Source organism: Chanos chanos, chromosome 2, assembly GCF_902362185.1.
Source record: "Chanos chanos chromosome 2, fChaCha1.1, whole genome shotgun sequence".
Taxonomy (NCBI): domain Eukaryota; kingdom Metazoa; phylum Chordata; class Actinopteri; order Gonorynchiformes; family Chanidae; genus Chanos; species Chanos chanos.
Genome location: NC_044496.1, coordinates 40,965,553 through 40,980,394, shown reverse-complemented (window position 1 = coordinate 40,980,394; position 14,842 = coordinate 40,965,553). Strand labels below are relative to the sequence as shown.

The following is a 14,842-nucleotide window of genomic DNA, read 5'->3' as shown; positions in this document are numbered from 1 at the left end:
TAGACAAGATTTGAACAAAATCTGAGACAGTGCTGCAACAATTTCAGCTGATTTGAAAACACAAATAATACAAATACAAACACATATAATTTCTTAATCTTTTATTCAAATTGTTTAAAAAAAACACAAAACAAAAAAAAACAAAAATCATGCTTAATATGCACCCTCTTTAATCTGTAATTTTGAAAAGAGTTTTAACAAAATGACAACTATTTCGTCTCAATGTCAAAAAATCTGACATATAATGAAGACAATGCAGTTTAACCAAAACAGTCTTTAACAAACCAGTCACGGAGTCAAACATAACGGCCGCCACAAGACATAAACTTTAAAAAATCTAATATTTACAACACAGGAGCCTGAGGAACAAATGAAAATCTCTTAAAACTCCCAAAATGTTCACAGCAGGAAAAAGTGGAGCCACGTGTCCTGAGCAGGTTAGGAGAGATGATGTCTGGGGGGTCGAGGTAGTGGACCTGTTATCCAAATAAACAAACAGACAAACAAATAAATACATACATACATAAAAATTAAATACAAGTTTGATCATAACAAACCACATATCTTAACTTCACATACAATATTAATGAGGCTGAACTCAAAATCATGATATGGCCATGTTCAGTTACTAGATCACAAGACTTAATACAATATATTTATGCTATGACTGTGGAAAATACTTGGATGGCAAACGTCCTTTAAACCTGTACATGGGGACACCTCAAACATAGATCCAGTCAAAAGTTTAATCACCATTTTAGATCAATGCTCCTGACACATTATAAGGCATATAACCATTAGAGTAGTGAATAAATCTAAGAGTTGATTTCTGGGTTTACGCTACACTATGTCTCCAAAACGCAAGTTACAGAGATGAATGAGGATTTTCACAATTTTAATTTGCTGGCAGAACACGAAATTAGCCATATTTTGGCTTATTAAATTTTTAATGAAGTAACCCAGAGAGGGTACCCAACTCAAAATGTGTTGGCCATCAAAAGAAATGTCACAGCTAAATTACTGTCAAGAAATTACACCTTATTTCCTCTGTACTGAGGCATGAAATTATTTTCAAACATATTTTAGTGATAAGAAGACTGTCGGGGCAGCAGTTCTGCTTCAGTATGTGTTAAACCAATGGCAGTATGACATAAGAACTTGTAATAATACTAGTAATAACAGACAACACATGGCCATAAGCCGTACAACTACCAAGCGCCTTCCGAAAGTATTCAGACTTTTCTCCACACTTCTTTGTGAACCCTTATGTCCAGACCTATGCATTCAAACAATCCTATCTTGGAGCTCTATGGAGAGTTCCTTGTTTCATGGATCAGTTTTTGCTGTGCCATGCACTTTGAAGTTTGGGACCTTATATGGACAAGTGTGCGCCTGTCTAAAAACTTTAATTAAGTTTAATTAAGTGAATTTGCCACAGGTCGACATTTATCAAGTTCTAGAGAAATCTCGAGGATGATGAAAAGAAATAAAATGCATCTGAGCTCGATTTGGGGTGTCACAGTAAAGGGTCTGAATACTTATGCAAACGAGAGATTTCAGCTTTTTAATCTTCAAAAAATTTGCAAAAAATTCCAAACATGTGTTTTCACTTAGTTATTATGGGGCATTGTGTGTTGATTGATGGCAAATTTCATTTTCTGAATTACATTGACATCTCAAAAAAGTGTGGAAAAAGTGAAGCAGGGGTCTGAATACTTTCTGAAGGCATTATGCATCTAGCTTTGCCAGGATTGCACACCTGGAGGAGGACTCCCCATGTGAAGGCTCTTCAGTGAGGGTGGGGGTGCTCTGGGACCCCGAGGTGGTGGGGGCCCACGGGGGCCCAAAGGCCCGTTCTGTGAGGGAGGGCCACGGATCAATGGAGAGCACCTTGGTGGTCCGTGATGTGGCCCTCCAGGCCCTCGTGGGGGAGGGGGACCACGAGGGCCATGGGGGACAGCAGGCCCTCTCAAGGGTAGGGGGCCATGAGGACCATGAGGGGCTGGCGGTCTGTGAGGAGGGCCATGGTGTATTGACAGCAGAGGAGGAGGTTTGGTCTTAGGGTATGAACCTAAAAAGAGGACCAATCACAGGTCATCAATAATGGCCAATGTGGTTCATAGAGATAATTTTTACACTGGAGGAGGTTCAACTAATCACTTTAAACAATGAACACCATGGAACATCCTGCTTCGTAAATGGTTTAAGTCAGTTTGTTTTCTAGTTTACAAAAGTGCACAAAAACATGCATACAGTTGATTTAGGTAAGAATACCTAAGAGAAAATACCTAGGAGAAATAGTTAAGAAAAAAAGTGAAAAATTGTGTAACCTTCTCACTAGGGCAGAAATTAAGATAATGCATAAAACAACTGTAAATAACAGAAACTAGGCATAGAGTTTGATCATTCCTGATCAGAAAGTGATCAATAACCTTTAGCACCCATCAGTGGCACAGGTGGGTGGTCATCCATGCCTGTAGGTGGGGTGGGTCGCTCTCTTTGAGGAGGTCCAGAGGCAGAGGGAGCAGGAAGAAGGGGAGGGGGCTTCCCCAGACCAGCAGGCAGACTGCTCAGAGGTTCTGGGACAGACTCTTTGTCCAGTTCAGGGGGAGAGGCTGTAAAAAGACAGAATAACACTGATCATTGGTTTATCAATTCATTCATCCAAGATACACCTGACAACAACTGGAGTGCCTCAAGGATCAGTACTTGGACCTCTGCTCTTTTTATTGTACACCACCTGACTGGGCTCTGGCATCCAGCAGCATGGCCTATCCTAACATTGAGATGCTGATATTACCCAGCTGTTATTGTTCTTCCCCAAAGAAGACACCGCTATCTCGGCACGAATGCCAAATCCAATTTAACCTGTCAAAAACAGATCTCCTGGTCATCCCAGCCAGTCCTTCCATCCAGCATAACATCTCTCCCTTCAGCTCAGCTCTTCCTCACTATTACCATCTAACTCCGTCAAAAACCTAAGAGTGATGATAGATGACTGCAGTAATTGCCCTATCCTGCGGATTCACTCCATACAACATCAGGGGAAAAAAACAACAACATATCGGTCAGAGTACGAAGCCAAACTCCTACTCCAAGCATTAGTAACCTCAAAACACCATGCTGCAACTCTCTCCTTGCAGGTCTACCAGTATATGCTACCAAACCCCTCCAGACGATTCAAAACACTGCTGCATGTGTGGTCTTTAATGAGCCAAAGCAAGCACATGTCACACCCCTCCTCATCTCCATTCTCTGGCTCCCCGTATTTGCCTGCATCAAGTTCAAGTCCCTGATGCTGGCCTTCAGATCAACTAGTTGAACTGCACCTCCACAAACAGGGCCTCTCATTAAGACCTATGTTCTGGACTCTTTGCATGCATGGTTCTTCGATGGTGCAAAGAGGTGCCCAGATCCATCCAGTCTGTTGACTCCCTCACAATTTTCAAGAAGTGCCTAAAGTCACCCCTACACTAGATCCATACCTACTGTCTCAGTGGCTCATATGTTCAAATGTATTTATTATTGTTCTATGATGTATATTTCATGGCACTTCCTTGCAATCACTATAAATCTATGCTGATGCTCATCTATGCTGATGCTCACTTACTTTCGATGCTCACTTACTTTCGATGACTGCTGCTGGAGATACTTGAAAGTTTATATTATGAGGGCTTTTGACCCACTTATAGTCCATTGTCTTATTTTCCTTCAGCAGTCTTGCATCTGTATCTGGTTTGAAACTGAACTTAATGGTGACACTTATTTACCAGACAGCTCCCTAATGGTTATATGCTTGGTTTGTACTCTGCCTGACTTGTAAGTCACTTTGGATAAGAGCATCTGCTAAACGAATGAACAAATGTAAAAGTAATTTGTCTTTTCAGCCCTATATGGGCATTCTGTGAGAACATGGTTTGTATGTGAGTGAGGTGGCGGAGTAGAGAAGGCCTATATTGGCAGTCTGTAAAAACATGGTCTGTATGTGAGTGTGTGGAGTAGAGAAGGCCAGTGTAGGTATTTTGAGGTGTCTGTGTGAGTAAGTGGAGTAGGGAAGGTACTCTAGCTAAGGTGAGGGCTATGGTCACCTTGCAGATGGTCCTGACGCGTACGTATGTACTGTGTGAGCGTGCCTAGCTCCTCTGGGTACAGATGCAGGCCCTCGGCCATGAGGACGAGCAGGTGGCGTGTGGCAGAGGGCACGGTGTGGCGCTCCAGCTTCGATCGCTCCAGGTAATCATCCGTTAGCTCAGCCGCCTGCGCCGCCACCTCGCCAGGGTCCGGATCCCGCCGTGCTGCCTGCACTCGTCTGTATTCCACCGTCACAAACTCCATGGCCTGGTCCTTGGGCATGTTTCGGTGAACTGTGGGAAGGGCAGCGGCAGGGTCAGACAGAGGAAGACAGGTGGAGGATAGGGGAAGTGAGGGGGGCGGGGTTACAGTATGATGAAGGCAGATGGTTCACTAAATGAAAAACAGAGCGATGTAAGCAGTGTGCCATCTCTGACTCATCAGAGGCACTGGCAGAGGCAGAGACACTGTCTTTAACCACTGGATTATACTGCTGAAACACATCTTTACAGAAAGGCTCCCCCCGCTTATCCGCGAAGGCCGGTGTTGCATCGCTGTATTTCGTTTCCACAAGAGGGAAAATGTGGTTATTGTTTGTGACTGTCTTTTGTATATGATTTGTTATCTGTATTTAACCAAGTGGAGGTGCAGACCAATGCTTTCCCTTGTGGAAGATGTCAGGGCATTTCTGAGCATCAACGGTTCTGTTATTTGTGCCATGAACAGGGTGAATTTTTTAAAATAGCCTGCAGTGTTCGGTTTACGCTCTCAGTTTCAAATGTTTCATAAAGGCAAATGTGACTTGAGGCCAATGGATGTAATTTTTTTTATTCACCAGAACGGGGCTGGTGTTTGAAGTGCCGTTTTGCTTTTTTAGTCATACAGTCCAGTCCAACTTCAGAGTGAAAGGAATGGTAAGAAGCAAAAATTCAGAACATTGTAGTGCATGTTAAGAGGAGGTTAACAAATCTAGTATGGTCTTATTGGCTTTTTTGATGGGGATCAGATGGGCATCAGTTTGAATTTGAAACTTCTCAGGTTGAAGTGGGGCTACAGATTGAGGGCCAATTAAAACAGTGGTATTTAACTCCGTAAATAATAAGGAAATAACAAATGATTGTTTTTATACTTATGATAGAATGGGCAAAGAACCAACTAGTGTCTTTGGGATGACCTCATTTCACCTACTTAAGAGTTATAACTGTGTTTACAGTCTGACTTCCTGCAGTAGTGGGCACTAATATTTATTTTATCAACATGATCCAGGCATTGTGTCATATGCATACGAATGAAAGCAGGACAGCCAACCCCTCTCCTATTAGAGACCAGCAGGGTACACTGGCTTCTGTGCCAACTCTTCACAAACAAACCTGAAGAAAAAAAAATAACCAAGGCCTCATGGGACTGAAAAAGGAATATTTAATACATTTAATGTAGGCTAGAGAAAAATCCTAAAGGAGAGTAGCTAAGCAGGAGGATGGCTGCCAAAATGATATTTTTAAACTGTTTAACTGTTTTTGTACTTTGATCCTGCTAAGCAAATGAATTTTTTGTTCCTATTTTTAAAAGCACAGGCAAATGCCTGCAAACCAACATGTTAAGGTCTGTGTTTATTTGTGGTTAATGAATGCAAATAGTTGGGCATTTTTTGTGTATGGTGGGAAATGCAATAAGGTTCTAAAGAAAGCCAAGGAATCATGTGAAGAAGAAAGCAAAATGTTTTGGTTTAACTTGTTTGAAATGCGTGTTTAGAGGTCAGCATACACAGACAATGTCACAGCATCGTGGTGCAGATTTGAAAACTTTGAGGAAGGAGAGTGCACGTCACTTTTGCATTGAGTCTGGGTAGCGATGAGTGAGAAGGGGTGAATGATACGGTTTAGTGGCCAAGAAGAATGTGTGAATGATCAGTCGCTGGCATTTGGATGGAAGATATGTTGATGAACCTGGGACACTGAAAATGAGTTCTTGTGTTTTGAGCAAGTTTAGACACAAATTAAATTTCTCTCATTTAAATAATTAATAACATTTTGTGGACCCTTCCTGACGTCATTTTATTTTTCAGTGAAATTTACAGGTTAATTTATTAATAGTTATATCACATATTCATAGTCTTGAGGAAAGCTGTTCTTAACTATGCTTTTGCTTCATAACAATCCAGATTTTAACCTATTAACGTCCACAGGATTTTCCAGGATTCATTTTGGAATGTTGAATAAAGCTATACTCTGCTCATTCAATTCTTTAAAGGCATTATTTTCAGCCTCTGCAAGCTATGTATTATGACAAAAACCAATACACACAATACAAAAGGACACAAATAAATAAATAAATAAGGTGATTTCCATTATCTCTTATTTAATAAACTGTTTGTCAGTCTATCACTGACATAAGATTATTGTAAAATTTAATTTTATCCATTTTATGGGGTTAAAACACCTAAAACTCACCATTTTTTTTAATATTATATTCACCCATTTGTATTTCATTATCGGAATGAATTTTATTTTAAATATTTTTAAATTAAGCACATGTCGATGCCCACCACTGAAAGTTTCTTTGATGCAATCATTCTAATTTTTACTGTTACTAATTTTGAAAAATAACTGACTGGAAGGGGAATTGTGGTTGTAGGGACTTACTTTTGAGGGACTCTGAAAATATGATAACTGTGCACGAGGACAGATTTACGTTTGTCTGCTCCACAAGAATACATAGGGGAGAAGCGTTGGAGCGGACATCTTGAAGGGCTCGTGTCAGGCCCGATTCCGCCTGCAGGTAAATCATTTCCACCGAAAGGCCACGCTGCTGCAAACAGTGGCCTAGTGATTTTGCGTAATCCCTTTGAAAGAAGAAGAAGAGAGCTGGTTATTGACCTCTGCGTGCCAGAGACAGGGCACAGAGAGAGAGAGAGAGAGAGAGGGGAGTCAGTCTTGACGATGCTCTGAACTGCATCAGCAAAAAGAGAGAGAGCGGATGTGGATTCAGATAAAGTAAACCTATATCTCAAATTTGTAAATGTAAAATATTTAGAGCAGGATTCACAAAATCCAGTGTAGGAGGGCAAAAGCAAAAACAAAACAAAACACAAAAAAAAAACCCAGCTAACCGAAGGCAAACACTTTGGCCACTGATTGGCTGAGGCATGCATTCGCATTTCTAAATTAAAAAAAAAAAAAAAAAGCTTACAATGAAGAGCTGTGGGTTTTAAAAAAACAGCTTGACCTGAGCCCTCCAGAACTGGATTTGGGGAACTGTGCTTTGAAGAAATGACCATAGTAAAATTGTGTAAGAATCTATTTGTAAAGATGTGTCTCACTCAAGTACTAAAGGTATATTTTTTCTCAAGTTAGAGTAGTATTACACTTTACAACAGACAAGATCCCTCTAACATTAGAGTGCAAACTACGCAAAACTTATGTACAGGGCGCGCTGAAGCTTGCTTAATCACTCCCATGCTAGCTTCAGTTTAGCATTCGCATTAGCAAATTTCAGATTTTAATCATTTTTTCACTGATCATTAAATAATCTCCTAATTTCCCCCTAGAATTATTTTCTTTACTGCACGGCAATGTGATAATAATTATTAAATTTGTACTTTTAGATGTGATACTGTTTTGTTGAAGTGATTGCAGTAGGACCTAATAACATCCCATGAGAACAATTTGGGGAATATTATATTTTTCAACAGAGCTTTCAATGGTTTTATGTACAGCAAATCCATGTGACAAGCAAATTCTGTAATGAACCTACTGCAGTAAATTAGATAATAATTGGAAGAAATACATTTGTCAAACAAAAACACAAAGAATTTTTTCAACCTTTTTTGGTAGATCAAAACTGAGCTTGTATTGCAGATTTGAGAGGTAATGTAGGAATGCACAGTGCAATAACTTTCCAGTGCACCACTTAAGATTAATACAATTTTAAAAATTAGCACCAAAGTACATTTAAATGGTAATATAAGAGAGTAAACCTTTTTTTAGCAATTCCAAAATATTCAGAGTTAATTAGCTTCTGAAAATTGACAGGTACATCAAAATTTTTTGCTGAGTTCCAGATTACAGTTTTTGTATGATATTTATAGTCTAGATTGGAGGTCATTTTGATACAAGATGTGCGATGGGTTTTGAGACGTGTTTAATTTTAGGTAGGATTACTTCTAGTATAAATACTACAAGATAAATGAGTCATTAAAAGATTGAGTTGAATGGTCTTTTGAGAGTGTGTGTGTGTGTGTGTGTGTGTGTAGGATGAAGTCCAATGACTGAACCCAAGAAAAGAGCAGTTTGGTTTCTTGTTTTTAAGTTTGTTATGATTTAGCAGGAGTGATATTGTTATAATGCAAGTTTTTTCTTTTAGACAAGAGGAAATGGCCTGGCCCAAGGCCAGTGACTCTGTAAAAAAAAAAAGGTTCATTACACACAACTGAACACTCAGTACTACCATTTTTAATCTTGCCGCCTAGTTTGTTCAGATTAACATTTTTTGATTCTGTGTAGTCTTAAATTCACTTGAAAGTGATTGGGGACCAACATTGTGTAGTTAACTCCTTAAACAAACAACTAACAAACTCATTCATCCACCACTACCATTTTAGGCACGCTGTGGGTACAGCGTGTTTCAACTATTATGACCACAAAAAGGAAAGAGATAGAACCTTGTGTTGTTTCAGAAGTTATGAGGGGAAACTGTCCCTCCCTACTGTGTTGAAATGCAACTTTCACATGTTAATTTGTGAGATGAAAAAAAAAAAAACTTACTAGAATGGCTGTTCAGAGAGCCAAGTGCATCACTTTTAACACTTAAATGAATCTTATCCTGATAAGAATGCTCTGTCGGCAAATACACACACACAGAGCTTTTCTTTCTCTCTCTCCCTTAACATCATTGTGTTGCCTAGTGGCGCAGGTACTCACGTATTCTGGTTGTTTACAGACAAGACCACACAGTCGGGAGGCCGTCGGACCCCGTCTCCCATCAGCTGCTTGTAAAAGCGCTGGTATAAGGCATTGCGGTAGTCTCCTGGATTATATATCTTGGGAGAGCCTGCTGAGGGAGAGAGAACAATTCCATATATTTGCTGTTTTTCCAAGCCTACATATGTCTGCTTCTGAAAAGTGCAAAACTAAGAGCAACAAAAGCAGTGACTTAAGGGGCTTTTGTGTAAGATATAGTGACTTGCAGTAAATGGTGAAAGGTGTTGAAAAAAAGTACAACAACAACAACAACAAAACAGTCATGTGGCTCTGAGATAAGATCTGACCAAAAGCAGAGGTAGCGAAGAGAACATGTAAATATTTTGATACAGCCTGTGTTCTGTGGTTTTAAACTGATCAACCTAATTTTAACATTAACACTGTACTAACAGGTTCTTTTTATATTTATATTGGTTTATTGCAATGATGTGGAGCATGAGTCAACTGTCAATATATAGATTACTCTAATTATGAATTATCAGCTATTTAAACAGAACTGAGAAAGAAAGACAAATGACTCATTGTGTAGAAGAAGTCTGCCAAGCCAGTCAGCTCAAAAGAGAAAAGCAGAAGAAAACAGTCCTCATCACATGAAACAGAAGTGGGCCATTTCTCATTGGTTTCATATTCACTGTAGGCTAATAACAAAGCTAAATGCAGGACTGTATACTCAGTACATATTTTATCAATATTTAGTTAGCAATTAGTAAACCACCATCAAAGCTTATTAATATCTTTAATGACAGATAGAGCCCACAATGACCAACACAGACAAAGAGGGAGACAGCCTACAGAAAATGTAATGTGACTCAAGAAAAGAGTATTTTTATGAAGTGGGTTTTAGTTTGGTATGGGTCTGTATCTCATATGTATTTCCCTTATCATTTTAATTTTGGACTGCTTGGACATTATTCACAACAGCAGCATGAGTCAAAAAAAAAAACAACAACAACTTTACCCACTCATCGCTAGTCCGTCTAGTAAGGCACTGAGTATAAATCTTTCAAATCAAACTATTTTAAGGATTACACCCACAACTTCCCCAAACTAAAACACTAAAACAGTTTTCATACCATTGTAAATACATTATTCATATTACAAACATAGTCTTTGTTTTACCAGTGGGTGGAGGTGGTAGATGCGGTTGAAGAGGCTGATGCTGGGGATTTTCATACGAGTCATAGTCCACAGGACCAGAGTAGTCCAGTTGTTGATCAGCATGCTCATAGCTTTGAATGGAAGAGATCGGCGAGAGGAAGGACAGCCATCCAGTGAGAGTCCAGTCATAGCAAAACACTACACATTACAGTGTATTCAGCTACATATTACTTAAAACAGCTGTTTTCTTTTTCCACATGAGAAAAGAGTTTTCACTTTATAAGACTGACAAACAACCCTTGATGAGAGCTCAATGCTTCACCGGAACATTAGTCTAATATAAAGGTAGCTCGTAAATTCTGCTCTAGCTTCGTGTGTTCCTTCGTGATCTGAACTCAGTAGCAATCCTTGCTGACAGGCTCTAAATAAACTACTCAGAAGTTCATAAAAACCTTAATGAACTAAGTCAGCTATACTTACTTAGGGCTGCCTACGACTGCCAGAATAATAAAAATTTTGCACCACCTACTTAGACAGGTGGATAGAGGAGGAGCACTTACCCTTCTGTTTCGGAATGCGCTTCTTTTCTCTCCTCTCTCCCTGGGTACGGGGCTCTTCGAAAAGGTCGAGGTTTCACTCTATAAGCGAGCGTATTATGAGTCCGCGTTAAACATAACAGCATGGCAAATGATAACCATATATTACTCATTCAGCTATTAAGCGTAAACTTCATCCCTAAAATTGTTGCAGAGAATAAAAAAAACAACTGTTCTCTGCAACTGCTAGTAATAGTACTAGTACTTACTATATTAACCTTCGTTTTTATCGTAAATTAAACATAAAATAGCTATAAGCAGATTTCGGAGCTAATATGTAGCATATGGTCAATTTTATTCAGAGAAATATCATTTAATTTAATTTTAATTTAACTGAATTAAACTTTCACTCACCCTCCATTTGGATTAGCCTGAGGCCGCCTGCCTCTTGTCCCTTTCATCCACAGTGACATGGATTTCTGACCACACACTGATGTAACGTAGCTAGCGAACGGGCCGGCCACACAAATGTGAATATGCAGGCTACACTGATTATCAGTAGCCTAATTTAAACCAATAATCTGACTCCCTCACAATCAGTCAGAGAAGCATCTGTTTGATCAATATAGTTCTTCACTCGGCAAGCAGCCTGCTCCAATTGTCAACCTTTCACGTCACATAAGATAAGGTGTAATATAGCTGGGTAGCTAACGCACCCGAGATAAAGTATTAAATCCCCCACATAATTAGTTCGTTAGCCTCTATATTGGTATGATAAAGAGTAGTGAATTATTTCTCATTATATCCAGAGAAATTTATTTTGGTAATAAATTGCTCGTAGTCCCATCGAAAAACCTACCCCACTCGGGTTAATAACAATGCATTTCGCTTTCTCTTCCGTCAAGCGAACTTGCGAAGAGTACAAATCAACTTAAACCAATGTGGCAGAGAAAAACACACGCGATGTTCTCCTGCTGAATGCAAACTAAAAATTTTGATATACGTGCACATTAGACACATTTAAGATACTGTAAATGCCGAAAAGAAGGGCAACTGTGCACTGGGTTGGCTACCTTTAAGATTTTCCTGTGCTCGCCAAGTGAACGCATATTGTTTTACCGCCACCCACTGGATTGGATGTGCCTGAAACAGACATTCTAACAAATACCAACGCTCCAACATTTGTGTTTTTGAAAGATCGAAATCAATGAGGAAAAACATCAAATGAGCCGAAATACAGACTTCTCGGATAAATTATGCTGGTGTTGTTGTGTTGTTGCTCGAATTTGATGTGATATCATTTTTCATTGCTTGTTCATTTGCATTGCAGTTTACAAGTTTGTGTCGTCTTACGATTGGTTTTCTTGCTTTATTGTCTTATTTTCGTGCTTCGAATTTTGTTCATTTTCTTATGTTGTTTGCATGCTTTAGGGCACAATTTTTGTTTGTTGATTTCGGTTCTGTTTTGGGGAGTCGTTAAAACTGTTTGTACCAGAAGCATTAACTATCCATCGAAACACACCGCGTGTAACCGCCTCATGTCTGTCTAAAATGAACAATTATAAACATAGATATTGAAGCGCTTCTATGAGTCTATGATTGCAACTTCATTTCCGCGGAAAAACCACAAGAAGTGCTATTGTTAGTGAGGGTGTCGTTGTTGCGGAAGTTAATGTAGTTGACTCCATGGTAACAGAGTGACAGCCTAGCATCACAATAATGTCTGTGTAGGGTAAGGCGCTACGTTTCACGCGGTTTAGCGCCCAGTATGTATATTGGTCCGAGCGTGTTTGTATTGGTTAGTGCATAAAGTTATATTACCAACAAATGCATGTGGGTAGATTTTTTGTCAGAAGGAAGTTCATAGATAGTGCTGTAGCTGACTTACAAATTAGCTAGCATAGTTAGCTAACCAACAAAGTTGTTAGCCTGCTAAGCTACCTAACTTTTTGAACTTGTTTCTTGGTCACCGTGGTCCTGATGTTTGCATAGCTTGCTAGCTAAATTAAATCGGACTAAATACTCGTCAAGCATCGCCCACATAGACAGGTATCTTTTTTAACCGTCCACTGGTAGGTGTAACTGCAAAGGATGAGTGTTTGAGAGTTTACATTTGTTCAGTGCCACATTAAAATCTTAAAATCTCAATGTCTTTCAGCGCGAGTTTGAAAATGGAATACATGTTCCTTCTGAATCTTGTAACGCTGGCCCTACACTATGCTTCTGCGGACAGTTCTCACAGGATATTTCAGGAGGATCACTATGTGGGACATCAGCATAACCATAAGCATGATGCGAACTCCCTCCTCGGCTCAGATGTAACTAATAGTTTTCATTTCCCCTACCGCTATTAACATTTAGTGATTTTATTGAAGCACTGCTACACTCAGTCTCATCTTTTCCCAGGAGAAAGCTGAACTGAAGAAGCTCAGTCCTTTAGAGCAGAGAAAGAGATTGGTGGAAATAGTGCAGAAGATTGATACAAATTCTGATAAATATTTGACCACGGGTTAGTGGAATGCCTTTTCCAAAAAGTATTAGTTTTTAAGGAAAATTGATCCGCTTCATATTACTGAAATAATTGTCAATTTGTTGAGTCAAGTCTCTGATAAGAGGCAACAGATGTAGGCATGAAGTTGTTTATAGCAGAATGATTCACAGTTCATGATACTCATGATCTTTTTCTGGCATTAACAGAGGAGATCACGCTGTGGATACAGAAGGTGTACAGAAAATATGCACTCGATGATGCAGAGGAGCGATTTCCGGAGTTTGACAAAAATAAAGATGGTATTGTGTCCTGGGAGGAGTACAACACAGTTCTTCACGGGCATTTTGTGGAGATGGATGAAAACACTGTTCTTGAAGATCCAGAGGAAGAGTCTCTCAGATTTGTATGTGAGACCTTTACGAAGTTTTACTGCATATGCCCTCATCTTTTTGGTACTGTTATAATAAATGTTTAACAGAATTTACTCTCCACAGCTTCATTTAAAGGAAAAAAGACGCTTTGACTTTGCGGATGTGGATGGTACCCTTGGCCTGAACCTAACAGAATTTCTAGCATTTACGCACCCATCAGAAGTAGATCACATGGCTGTAAGTCCTTGCTGCACTGTTTTTATACAAATATTCTTAATATTGTATCATATTTCATTGATTATTTTTACATTGTTGAGGCTTTTTTTTTTTTGTCTTCTCAGGATTTTGCCATTGAGGATGTGTTGACCGAGTATGACCAAGACAAAGATGGGTTTATCAGTTTAAGTGAATTTATCGGTGACATTCGAGCAAATGGTAAGTTCAGTGAAAAAAAGTTTCCATGAGCTCCTTTACAGAGCTTGTACAGCGACTGCTGAATGACATATTTATTGTTCTGGGCTAGTTCTAGTGCATGCATAGCCATTTATGGATAACACAGAATACAAACATATCTTTGACAGTGAAATGAATCCAGCTCAGCAGGATCAATACGTCCAGTCTCGGCAGACAAACGACGAATCTATAAGTGTACACTTCTTAAGGTTGTATCAGACTCAGCCTTTTCGTAGTAGGAAAACTGTGTCTGTGTGTTCATGCACAATTTTACAGAAGGAGATGACCCTTCACAATGGGAGATTGAGGAGACTGTCCGTTTTAAGGACTTGTACGATCAAGACAGAGATGGTAAGCTGAACCGTGAGGAGCAGCTCTGCTGGGTTGCCCCCAACAGCTATGGCTCAGCGAGGGAGGAGGTGAGGAGACATGTTGTTACAGCTTAATGACACCACTGTGTGCACTACTTTCAGACATAGACATATCAGTGGAATTTATGACTTAGTATTCACAGCTAATAGACTTGCTTGGTCTTGTTGTGTTGCCGCAGGCAATTTATCTGATCAAAGAGATGGACCAGGATGGTGATGAGAAGCTCTCTGAGGCTGAGATCCTGAAAAACCAGGACATTTTTATGAACAGTGAAGTAACGGACTATGGAAGACAGATCCACGTGTTACATGATGAATTATAATCCTTAGTTGTTGTTTTTTTCCTAATTGTACTTCAACTTTAATAGTCATTTGAGTGTCGTTGGATTTTTTCATAGTCCATATTCGCGCTCATAGTCCCTAGTTCCCTTCTTAATAATTTAACTCTGTAAAATTACATTATCTTTAAAGC

At 39.4% G+C, this 14,842-nt stretch overlaps 2 protein-coding genes across 2 annotated transcripts; one reads left to right on the top strand and one right to left on the bottom strand.

Moving 5' to 3' along the window:
* Positions 1-409: 409 nt before the first annotated feature.
* On the bottom strand, positions 410-11,226 carry LOC115805453 (nuclear receptor coactivator 5). Its single transcript, XM_030766038.1, has 9 exons — positions 11,099-11,226; positions 10,709-10,786; positions 10,170-10,279; positions 8,991-9,123; positions 6,714-6,913; positions 4,089-4,364; positions 2,433-2,615; positions 1,760-2,071; positions 410-476 (listed from the first exon to the last, which is right to left on the bottom strand). The coding sequence occupies exons 1-9, from the start codon at positions 11,155-11,157 to the stop codon at positions 439-441; spliced, it is 1,389 nt and encodes a 462-aa protein (XP_030621898.1). The 5' UTR covers positions 11,158-11,226; the 3' UTR covers positions 410-438.
* Positions 11,227-12,851: 1,625 nt separating this feature from the next.
* rcn2 (reticulocalbin 2) lies at positions 12,852-14,842 on the top strand. Its single transcript, XM_030766040.1, has 7 exons — positions 12,852-13,002; positions 13,091-13,193; positions 13,382-13,578; positions 13,670-13,783; positions 13,888-13,981; positions 14,276-14,418; positions 14,550-14,842. The coding sequence occupies exons 1-7, from the start codon at positions 12,856-12,858 to the stop codon at positions 14,691-14,693; spliced, it is 942 nt and encodes a 313-aa protein (XP_030621900.1). The 5' UTR covers positions 12,852-12,855; the 3' UTR covers positions 14,694-14,842.